At 35.7% G+C, this 12,353-nt stretch overlaps 2 protein-coding genes across 2 annotated transcripts; both read left to right on the forward strand.

Moving 5' to 3' along the window:
• The first annotated feature begins 510 nt into the window (after positions 1-510).
• On the forward strand, positions 511-1,481 carry LOC121173921 (formin-like protein 5). The gene is made up of 2 exons (XM_041011759.1): positions 511-1,255; positions 1,357-1,481. The coding sequence occupies exons 1-2, from the start codon at positions 511-513 to the stop codon at positions 1,479-1,481; spliced, it is 870 nt and encodes a 289-aa protein (XP_040867693.1).
• Positions 1,482-8,904: 7,423 nt separating this feature from the next.
• LOC102663437 (disease resistance protein RPM1) lies at positions 8,905-11,385 on the forward strand. The gene has a single exon (XM_014770418.2). It carries the CDS (start codon positions 8,905-8,907, stop codon positions 11,383-11,385), a length of 2,481 nt encoding a protein of 826 aa, XP_014625904.1.
• The last annotated feature ends 968 nt before the right edge of the window (positions 11,386-12,353 follow it).

A 12,353-nucleotide genomic window follows, 5' to 3' on the forward strand; every position in this document is an offset into this window, starting at 1 on the left:
CCATCATAATTCAGACCCGAGGCTGTCTACATTGCCATAATTTACAAAACAGTCTAGGAAATACAGAATTTACATCGAGATTAAAACAAAAACAAGGGATTAACAACACAAACACCAGCATGCCGAAAACAAAATGATAGGGATAGTAATACGGGACTGCAGGGAGTAAAGGGCTTGCAGGAAGCAAAAAGCATGAGACCCATGCAGCTGGTATAATCGTGAAGGAAGATATCATCGTGCTTTCTAGAAGATATGTAGGTAGTGGAATAAGGGAATATGGTTGTTAGGATATTCCATTTTATCTTTTCTGTTTTGCTTGTGGGGCCTTGTTCCCTGCATAACAACTATATATGTAGATGAATTAAGCGCTTTTGATATCGGAAAATATAACAGCAAGTTCTCCCTTAGTCTCTCTCTTCCTCTTCTTTTATGGAGGTTCCTAGCCCTCGAAGCTAGGTGGTTCACATTCTCAAGCTTGGTTCCTAACATTGGTGCTTTCATTGAGAGCCCATGGCTGTCTTCCCTGGCTGCCATACCAGCTCTTCTTCTCCTTTCCACACAGCCACCCACTCGCACCCATTTCCGCAGCACCCTTCACCTTCGTTGCCGCACAACCCCTCTTGGTCTGCGATGCTTCCCTTCACCGTCCATGGCTGCCACTCACCATACAAAGCTTCCATGGCTGCCTACAACCACCAACACTACTCATCGTCCGCCACCGAGGACCGCCTTGAGGTTGCCTTAGCCAAACTTACCCTCAGCCAACACAAACTCGCCGTTTCGATCGACACCTTAGCTACCACCATCGACAACCTTCTTCATCGACTGCCTTGCAATTCCACTCCACATTTCTCATCTTCCTTTCTGCCGCCGCCGCCTCCACCGCAGACTCCGCCGCCCCCTCCGCTGCTCAAGCCAACTCCATCACCCACGTGCACCGCATCCATAACTATACCACCTCCGCCAGCCACGACGCCTCCGCCGCCACCTCCACCAGCCACGACACCTCCGCCGCCACCAGTTCCGCCTGTGGTTCCCATACAGCCGCGACCCACAACTTGGCCAGACCCGCTTCCTAGGCCTGTTCTTCATCTGTCCGATCACATTCGCCCCACCATGCCCTTCACCAAGCTCTTCAGCAGAGTTCCTCCGCATGGGACTGCCATGGCCGTGTACACGCTTCCAGCAATGGCCGTTGCATTCTGCACAACTGCTAAACTATGTGCAATTCCCCGAAATAAACCGTGGGATCCCGGTATTATTTTTTGAAAGCAATGGTTTGAAGCCCCAACACCTTGAGGACAAGGTGTTTTTGATGCGGGCGGGAATGATAGGGATAGTAATACGGGACTGCAGGGAGTAAAGGGCTTGCAGGAAGCAAAAAGCATGAGACCCATGCAGCTGGTATAATCGTGAAGGAAGATATCATCGTGCTTTCTAGAAGATATGTAGGTAGTGGAATAAGGGAATATGGTTGTTAGGATATTCCATTTTATCTTTTCTGTTTTGCTTGTGGGGCCTTGTTCCCTGCATAACAACTATATATGTAGATGAATTAAGCGCTTTTGATATCGGAAAATATAACAACAAGTTCTCCCTTAGTCTCTCTCTTCCTCTTCTTTTATGGAGGTTCCTAGCCCTCGAAGCTAGGTGGTTCACATTCTCAAGCTTGGTTCCTAACACAAAATTTGTAGTAATTAGAATTTACACTACCACTAAGAGCACATATCATCATATCCCTACAGACCAACCTTTGAAAGTCCATTCACAATTAGAATTCTATTCCACATTCCTGGTAAAGATGCAAAGCTTGTATGAGTTGCCGGTGCATAAATTATGTGTTTATTATTTTCATTAGAGAGAACCTGTATAAAACAGCCATAGAGATCTTCAAAGGATCTATCATTGAGAAGAACAAATGCAGGCATCATGGATGCATGTCTGTACCAGAAGCCTGGGGTGCTTTGCTACAATTTGGGCTATCTCTTCAAGTAATTTCTTCGACTAGACACATCCTGTGGGGTTACACAGTGAACAAAGAATAAGCAGTCTGGATCTTTCGTTAAGGTTGGCTTCAAGCAGTTTGGGATCCAAAAGAAAGTTACTATATATGTGGCTTGGAAGAATCATAGCTGTAGCATGAGCCAATCTTGCCATTTCTAGGTAACTCACATAGAATGGAGCTGGAATAATAACCTGAAACATTCACAGCACAAGGTAAATGAAAACGACCACAACTTGCAAAAGGATAAATAGCATGTATGTAATAAGTTTTCCAAAACCACAAAAATAGCTGGAGTAAATTTTTGTTTGAAACCTGGTAAGAGAAAACCTTGTTGGACCTGTGTTTGTTTTTTGGAGGAAATTATAAAAAAAACAGAGGAGAGAAGAAAGACAATACGTATGCAGAGGAAATAGAATTATTCTATTCTAATTCCAATTGTTCTCAGCAGCGATACAATAAATAGCAAAAGATAAACTAATTAGATAACAAGATATTAACAAAACAGAATATTAAAACTAACTTGCTCCTTAAAGATAAGAACCACTTATTTGATTAGGCTAATCCATTAAAACTGTCTTACTCCTAAAATATAGGAAATCAACTTATTTACTAAATCCTATTTTAAAAATTGAAAAATAAAATATTATGCAGTTACAAAAGTATATCTTCAACAACCTAGTTGCTTTTGGAACTGCAAACTCCAATTCTTTGAGTTCAAGTTTGTTGATAGGTAGTGACTTTGTAAACATGTCAGCCAATTGCTCAGTCGCAGAACTTTTTGAACAAAAGCAGCCATGTCTAATTCAGACTGATTACAGAATGATATTATTACACTCGTTTCTCTTTTTGGCCACTAATTAGAGATCTTAAATTATTCAATTGCTTGCTTCTATATAATAAATTTATTTTAGATAGAAGCAATTATTAACCATATGCAGTAGATTTAGATATGCTAGACAAAAGCTCCTTTCTCATATAACCAGTTGAATTGCAATACTTGTCCTTTGCTGACCATATGCAGTACATTTAGATATCGTAAATCACATTACAATAATAAAAATTAGATGAAAGAAGAATGCATAGCAAGCAGCGCACCCATGAACTTCCTCTAAACCAAAACGCATTGACCGGAAGCATCCAGCAAGAAAAGAAACGTACATCGACTTCAATAAACTTTCAGAAAGCAAATCCTGGTAAATTCAGAGACAGTCAATGACATTAGCATCAGTAGTAAGCCTCAAAACAAAATAAGTCTACAAAACCTATGAAGTGAAACACAACATTACACTAAAACTACTTAGTTACCAAGTGAGGAAGACACTAACCATAGTTATTATATACGTGACATAGGAGACAGGTGACTAGAATAGGCATCAGCAATACTAGGACCTCCTCAGTCCAGCACATGTAAATTATTAATATTTTTGGATCAGCCAGTACAAGTAAATATAAAGTAATAGCAGTACCCTTTATTAGAGGATATTGAGACAATTGTCACATTCTAAGCCAGGATGGGTTGCTCCATGTCAATCAATTCCATGGTAATGTCCACCATGTCGGTGCCTATGGTTCTGCCCATGTGGCATTGTCTGGGTGACTACTTCAAGAACAGATGAGAAGAATCCCTGCAAGTGTATACGACATTTCAGATGACACTCAGTCATAAAAAAAAAAAGCTTCAAACTTTCGATAAAACAAATGTACCCATCAATGTCATTGTCCTCTATTGTTGCCTCCTGCTCCACACTGCATGGTTCCAAACACATGCAAAGATGAGCCCCCTTTCCACAAAAAACACATGCTAATGACGAAAATACCAATTGCAAATACAACGTGTATTGTGAACTGTTTTGGTGCATACCAAAATGAAATGAACACATTTCTATTTCTTTTGGCAGATAATGATAGTGACAGCAGCATAACTGTTTATAACACTTAAACCAAATACATGAAAAATACAAAGTCGATGTCCGCATCTCATTTAATTAAAGCTTTCTACATTGGATGGTTCTAAGTTTTAAAAAATAGGCTGCCCATTTTCGACGTAATGATGTCATCGTGTTGGTGTCTAGTGGCGTGCCATCAGCCAACCATTACACATTGTGAAAAACAAACAATTAATCATTTTCATTATTGTGAAGAAATAACATATCACCATTTGCTTTCAATGTTTTCGGAATAGAAAATTTATCAGAATTCAATCATTCTTCAACTCCGCGCTGATTATGTTTCACATCCAATGCATCACATAGAGTCACACTCATATCTTCCGTGTTGAACGTGACTCTACATTAAATGGAAAAAAAAATCTTGTTACGATTGTCCTTGAGACGCACCCATTTGACTGTTGATCCATTGCCACTACTTAAGGACCTACCATATTTGTCGTCCCTCTTTATTAATCGTAGTGCATACAATGGTGAAGTTTTGCAGTTCCCAAACGGGATTTCAGAACCTAAAGCAAATACTACTGGGAAGCCTTTTTATTTTGGAATCCATCGTTATTGAAGATGGATCATTGCCTTCTCTCGAAAAGTTCAAGTTAGTCGGAATTACCGAACTGAAGGAGGTGCCTTCTGGTCTCTACAAGTTATCAAAGCTTGAGGTTTTCCATGCTATCAATATGTCAGATGAATTTCAAGAAAACTTTAATCTCAACAGAGGACAAGGTCAATGGATAATAGAATGACGGTGGAAATGAAAAAGGTCAGACTTTCAAAGTGTAGGTGTTTTTTTTTATTCTTATGCTGAATATAATTGTTATTGCTATTGTCAACTGTTTAGATTTCAACCTATAAGTTTTATTTGATTCCGAAAGTAATTCCTCTGTTTTTTGCTTCTCATACCCACTCTTTAATTTGGAATATATGCATTTTTTGTTGTTGTTTATTCTGCATGTTCCATCATTACTCATAATATACATGTTTTTGAATTGGTAGGCCCTGGGATTTAAGTTTCACGTACTTCTAATTCTCCATGTGGACTGTGACAACAACAACGTTGATTCATCATTAAAACTGCCTTGGAATTCAACATTGCTCCTTCAAGTCCCCAAATAAACAGAATATGCATGTGAACCTATCTTAGTTTCTTTAGCAAAGTGATGTAAAACTTCTGAAAAAAGCGGATTGATTTACCACATTTCGCTTTTTTATTAGTTCCTTCTTAGATGTATTGCACTATGTTACGAGAATTTCTCTTTCAAGGATTGTAAGACCTTGTTCATTGTAATCTTTTTATCTGTTTCGGAATAAGGAGAAAAACTAATTCTGTATACCTTTGCTTTTTATAATGTTTCCTTGTTCATTCTAATTATATTTTATTTTCATAAAATTTCTTCTGCTTGTGGTTTCTCGTGGATGCTTCCATTCACTACACCAAAATCATGGCTCATGGCAACAAAATTAAACAAAACAAAGAATCAATCATATCCCCACGCGCGCTATATATATATATATATATATATATATATATATATATATATATATATATATATATATATATATATATGACTTGAAATTTCAGGATCTTGATCATTTTATTTTTTTGTTGAATCGATCTTTTTATTTTAATAAATAACATATGTTAGATAGAATCAATTATTTATACCATAAGTAAATAATAAGAAAATTTAACTTTTTTTTTTTGAAAAAAATGATAGAAAACCAAACATTTTGAGGAAAAATAAACAATAGAAGAAATTTACTTATGTGTTTAAATTTTGAAAAAATTAACATGATAGAAATTGAAATAAAAATTAAAAAACAGTATTATCCAATTCACCAATTTGCTAGCTTAATTATTTTGAATAATTCTAAATCCTCTTACTACCTTTTATGGTATGCTTTAAATGTGTTGTATACTTTCAGGACATAAAATGTTTTTACTTTTCGTTCATTACTTACCATCATAATCATGGTTTTAAATATCAGTCCGCAACCACAATTGCTGCTGCAACTTAAGGAATTCTAAGTGATCGCAATGGCATTGTGACTGCAATTACAGCTGCATCAGTCACATCTTCCCACATTATAAAGGTTTTTTTACTCACCACAACGTAATTTAAAACCATGATCATAATAAAAGGTAGTAGGAGGATTTGTAGGAAGATGGAATAGGAAGATATAACTTTGTCATCCTTATTGACATTTACATGCTCATCAGTTGACTATCAATGTTTGGTTAGAGAGGAAAACGCTTAAAGCCGACTCTAAACTGATTTGAGTTTTTCCACATTTTGTTTTATCACTAAATATTAATTTGTTAGTTAAGTTTTCTTATAAATGTCAATTGGAGAAATTTGAACCTACAACTTCTCCCCTCTCTTCTTCCTTTAACATTCTCCAAATACTGGGTCAATCTTATATCTCTTACCTTCAATTAAACAAGTTCTTTCTTGACCCTAGGTTCACTTCTGCTGGATTTGATTGAGTATATTTGCAATTGGTTCATTGTATATCTGTTTTAAAACACCAAACGCAAGAAGGAAGAAACACATTAGTAAAAAAAAATACAAGACGTTGAAATCATGTTATGGCTATGTAGTTTTTGTGTGGCCATTAATCAAACTAGATATTGATCCGCACGTTACATGGGTAAAAAAAAATAATACATGATAGGGTCTGGAGATATTACGTTGGATTATGTTTAAAAAAATGTAGAATTATTTTGAAATTTTAGGCATTTAAATTTTTCTAAAATTTTGAAATTTCTTATCGAAATACAAGGTTAATCACAATTTAATAACAGCCTGAGTAAGGTCTCTCAGAATTTGAAATGCTAACCTGAGAAGACAAGAGAAGAGTGTGGCACGTAAGCAAAAAAGGATGCAATGAAAGAATTGCCTTTTGAAAATAGGCGATTGCAATGTCACAGCTCTATTATATATTATAAATAGATAGATGAGTAAAACTTAAGAGTCAAATGAAATTATTACATTTCATGTTGATGTTATATCAGTTGCCTCTTTTGTAAAAAGAAATTAAATATATTTTTAATTCTTATAATTTAATATTCTTTTAATTTTTACAAATTATATTTAACATATCCAATTGTTTAACAAAACCAACATAATAGTTTTTTGTTGATTTGGTGCATATAAATATGTTTTTTTTACTTTCAATATATTCATTTACTCTTTTAAATATATTTGTTTACACTTTTAGTAATTTCAATCTTCTTATTTTTGTTGATTTGATGCATATAAATATGTTTTCTTTATTTTTAAGTGCATGTGGTTTTTTAATAGTTTATGTCTCTTCTTGGTGGAAGAATATTTCAAAACGTTCATGTATCTCCTATATAACTTTCATACTCTTTTTTACATAAAAGTTTCTGAAATTTCATTCTTGAACTCGCGACTCTTCTCTCACATCAATGATCTTCTTCAAAAAAAAAACACCATCTAAGTTTGTGGAGCATTGATCGGGTGTAAGCGTAAGAGGACACGTAGAACTGCACCCGCCAGTCTAGGAAGTAGTCGTCGATGTTAATCACGCGGCAGAGATGCTCACCAACATGGAAGGTCTGGGTCATGCCTTGCTCCGTTGTCTGAATGTTGTGGTCGAGTTAGTGGTATACGCCGTCATGTTTCAATTCTCCTCTGACTTTTCGTCCACGTTAGTATTCTTCTCTTTGGAAGCACATCAATCATGTATTCTCTTCTCTTTGCATTCATTTTCTTTATCACATTCACAGTCTTTTTTATCCAAACACAAAATTTTAAAAATAAAAAATTTTCAATTGAAGTGTTTAAAATTCTTAAAATTTAAAATTTATCAGACTTTTAAATTCTTTTATCCAAACACAATTTTAGATAAAATTATACAAATCTTTCTTCATTTTAGAACATTACTTTTAGCTTCCGGATTTATTTTAGGAAGATGATAAATTTTATGAAATTCTAAATATTAATTATATTTTTAATACCTAAATAAAAATCATAAATATCATAAAAGTGAACCTGAGAAGTATTAGAAGAAAAATTGTTTAGATTTGAGTGCATAAATCAACTGATGGATGATTGTCTCCCATAAAATATATATTTATATTTGTGATTTCTACTAAAAGAAATTGGTTTACGAAAGTTAGAGCTTAAAAATATGGAGTCAAATGAAAAATCAAAATGGATTGATACATGCAAGACATATACTCTCTGACGAACACCGTTTTCTAATTAATTTTAATTTGTACAACTAACGCTGACAAATACAATTAGCCTTCTTTAATCACATTCAGATTAGCTAGATAAAAAATTCACAAGTTGCTATAGTACGACAAAAACAAAGGGAGGGAAAATCACAACTTGCTCACATAAAATGATAAACATTATAAAATTTAAAGTTGCTCTATTTTTTTTTTTAACATTAGCCTGGGTAAAAAATATATTCTAATTTGGTTGGTACAACTAATACTGACAATTAGGCTCATACTTTCGTAACAACTTTATTAACATTAGCCTGGGTACAAAATATCATTTTTAATTGTAAGTTTGTGTGGGAAATAAATATTTTTATTTATATGACGTCGACGTGTTCAAAATAACATTAGTCATACTTTTGTCAATTATACAATTATTTTCCCCCAAATCCTTAATTAATTTATATATATGCATTTATTATGGTGTATAAATGAAAAGTAACAAAATAAAAAATTTTATAACTGTTTTATAAGAATGAAGAAAATTGATTGTATTCTTAAAACCAAATAAAAAGGAAGCAAAATGAGTATTATTTTCTATTGGTAAATGGCAATCGATCACAATCGCATTGGTTAAGAGTGTACAATTAAAGAATGACTAAGCGAAAGTCAAACTCTTGTTCATGTTGAAGGACACAGTTTAGATTCCTCTCATCTCACTCTCAACACATACCAATAGCAGAAACTAGATCTAGACTAAGATGGAGAAGTTGCAGGAAATTGCAGCATCCTTGGCTGTTGATTATTTGCTTCCACCCTTGAAGAAAGCTGTGAACTCAGTCATGGAGGTTCCAAGAGATGTTGCAGAGATGAAAGACAAACTTGATGGGATTCAAGCCATCATTCATGATGTAGATAAGATGGCAGCAGCTGAAGAAGGCAACTCACATGATGGTCTCAAAGCAAAGGTGAAGCAGCTGGTGGAAACATCTTTTTGCATGGAAGATATCGTTGATGAATACATGATCCATGAGGAAAAGCAACTTGGTGATGATCCTGGATGTGCAGCTTTACCTTGTAAGGCTATTGATTTCGTCAAAACTACGGCCTCTCGTTTTCAATTTGCATACATGAACGAGGACGTGAAATCCGAATTTGGTGGAATCAAGGAGAGGAATGGAAGTGAAGATAGCTCCCAAATCCAATCTTCTGGAGGAAACCAAAACATCCCGTTCGATAACCTTCGAATGGCTCCTCTGTATCTGAAGGAGGCTGAGGTTGTGGGCTTTGACGGCCCTAGAGATACATTGGAAAAGTGGTTGAAAGAGGGGCGAAAAAAGCGCACTGTAATCTCTGTGGTAGGAATGGGAGGACTCGGAAAAACTACTCTTGCCAAGAAAGTTTTTGACAAAGTCCGGACACACTTCACTCTCCATGCATGGATCACAGTGTCTCAATCCTACACCATAGAAGGACTGTTGAGGGATATGTTGCTCAAGTTTGTAGAAGAAGAAAAAAGAGTGGATCATTCTTCAATGGATAAAAAATCATTGATAGATCAAGTGAGAAAGCACTTGCACCACAAGAGGTATGTTGTTGTGTTTGATGACGTGTGGAATACTCTTTTTTGGCAAGAAATGGAGTTTGCTTTAATTGATGATGAAAATGGAAGTAGAATATTAATCACAACCAGAAATCAGGATGTTGTTAATTCCTGTAAGAGATCTGCTGTTATTAAAGTGCATGAGCTACAACCTTTAACACTTGAAAAATCATTGGAATTGTTTTACACAAAGGCATTTGGATCTGAATTTGGTGGACATTGTCCAAGCAATCTTAAGGACATATCCACTGAAATTGTTAAAAAGTGTCATGGTTTACCACTAGCAATTGTGGTCATTGGTGGTCTTTTATTCGATGAAAAAAAAGAAATACTTAAATGGCAGAGGTTTTATGAGAATCTAAGTTCTGAACTAGGGAAAAATCCCAGTTTATCTCCTGTCAAAAAGATTTTGAATTTCAGTTATCATGATTTGCCTTACAATCTCAAACCATGCTTCTTGTATTTCGGAATATATCCAGAAGATTACAAAGTTGAACGCGGGACATTGATTCTACAATGGATAGCTGAGGGGTTTGTTAAATCTGAAGCAACAGAAACTTTAGAGGAAGTGGCAGAAAAATATTTAAATGAGTTGATCCAAAGAAGTTTGGTTCAAGTATCTTCATTTACTAAGGGTGGCAAAATTAAAAGCTGTGGTGTTCATGACCTAGTACATGAAATTATCCGTGAGAAAAATGAAGATTTAAGCTTTTGCCATTCTGCGAGTGGGCGTGAGAACTTGCCAAGAAGTGGAATGATTCGTCGCCTAACAATAGCATCCGGTTCCGACAATTTGATGGAAAGTGTTGTAAACTCAAACATTCGATCACTTCATGTGTTTAGTGATGAAGAATTATCAGAATCCTCGGTCGAGAGAATGCCTACAAACTACAGGTTATTAAGGGTACTTCATTTTGAAGGCGATTCACTGTATAATTATGTTCCGCTCACAGAAAATTTTGGGGATTTATCCCTTTTGACGTACTTAAGCTTGAAGAATACAAAGATAGAAAACCTTCCAAAATCAATAGGCGCATTGCACAACCTAGAAACGTTGGATCTAAGATATTCTGGTGTGCGTATGATGCCAAGAGAGTTCTACAAGCTTAAAAAGTTAAGGCATCTTCTAGCTCATGATAGGTTTTTTGGGTTAATGGGTCGGGTTCAAATGGAGGGTGGCATTGGAGTTCTAACGTCCCTACAAACACTACGTGACATGGAAGCAGACTATGATGCAGAAGAAGTAATGAAAGAGTTGGAAAGACTTACACAATTAAGGGTGTTGGGCTTGACCGATGTTCGTGAAGAATTCACAAGTTCTCTGTGCTCCTTGATAAACAAGTTGCAACACCTGGAGAAGCTATACATTAAAGCACAATATAAACTTGGGGTCAATGATTTGCAATTTGATGTATGTGCACCTGTACTTCAGAAGGTTCGCATTGTAGCGAGGTTAAAGGAGTTCCCAAACTGGGTTGCCAAGCTCCAAAATCTTGTTAGGTTGTCCTTGGGTAAGTCCTGTTTGACTGATGATCCATTGCCACTACTTAAAGATCGGCAAATTTACTGTATAGGGTTTTTTTTAAAAACAATTTACGAAACTGGGTCTGTTTCGAAACTAATTGCAACGGGGGTCTAATTTTTACGTTGATTCCGCCATTCTTACTGGCGGCAAACATGTATCGCCACTGCCATCAGCGATATCCATGTGTACCGCCATTGCCAAAAGCGGAACGAAAGCTGAGTGGGTTGGTATCGCCATTCGCATTGGCGGAACAAGCTGACTGGGCTGGTATCGCCATTTGTATTGGCGGAACAAGCTGACTGGGCATTCCGCCAGTAGCAGCAGCGAGACCCAGGCACTTGACGTTCACGTCCTTCTTTTGCAGTAAGGTCACGTCCAGGTTAGGGTTGTATCATTTGCAGGTTAGGGTTCTATTCATTTGCAGGTTAGGGTTCTGCATTGCAGGCTAGGGCATGGCATGGTAAGGTTCACATGGGTACAGTTTGATTCACATGCGCCTGCAATTATTGTGGAGAAGATTATGGGTGTAAATTGGCTTTAAATAGGAGTATTTGTAACAAAAAAATTCCACACAATCAAAGATAGTCCGAAGAGAGAAACAAAGAGAAACAAAGAGAAACAAAGCATCTGAAGAAGAGAGAAAGAAAGCAGTCCAAAGAGGAGAGGGCAGTTTCCAGAATTTTGCTATTTTATTCAAAGTTAGTGATTTATTTAAAATAAGAATATTTTGTATTTATTTAAAAGAATGTTTTTTATTGAGTCAATTTTTTAAAACCTTCTTTCATTTTGTTTGAAGTGTAGTAATTTTGTGAATTAGATTTTTTTTTTAAAAATAATTTGCAGTAATTAATTGTAAGCCTATATTTTTAATGGTTTTTGTGTTTGAATTTTTTTTAAGTGTAATTCTTCCATTTATAAGCCTTCCATGGTGTGTTTGAAAATTTGTTGAAGTTGAGGAATTTTTCATAGAGCAACCAAATAGATTTTTGTAATTTTATGATTGAGAAAATATTTATTTGAAGTAATAATTGTTTTTTTAGAAAAAAAATTGAACGTGAAATTTAAGCGTATTAATTATTGTA

This window comes from Glycine max, chromosome 18 (genome assembly GCF_000004515.6).
Source record: "Glycine max cultivar Williams 82 chromosome 18, Glycine_max_v4.0, whole genome shotgun sequence".
Lineage (NCBI taxonomy): Eukaryota > Viridiplantae > Streptophyta > Magnoliopsida > Fabales > Fabaceae > Glycine > Glycine max.

Coding starts and splice junctions, on each gene's coding strand:
- LOC121173921 (XM_041011759.1), top strand. CDS start 511: ATGGCTGTCTTCCCTGGCTGCCATACCAGCTCTTCTTCTCCTTTCCAC. Junction 1,256..1,356: donor AAATAAACCGTGGGATCCCG/GTATTATTTTTT, acceptor ACGGGACTGCAG/GGAGTAAAGGGCTTGCAGGA.
- LOC102663437 (XM_014770418.2), top strand. CDS start 8,905: ATGGAGAAGTTGCAGGAAATTGCAGCATCCTTGGCTGTTGATTATTTG.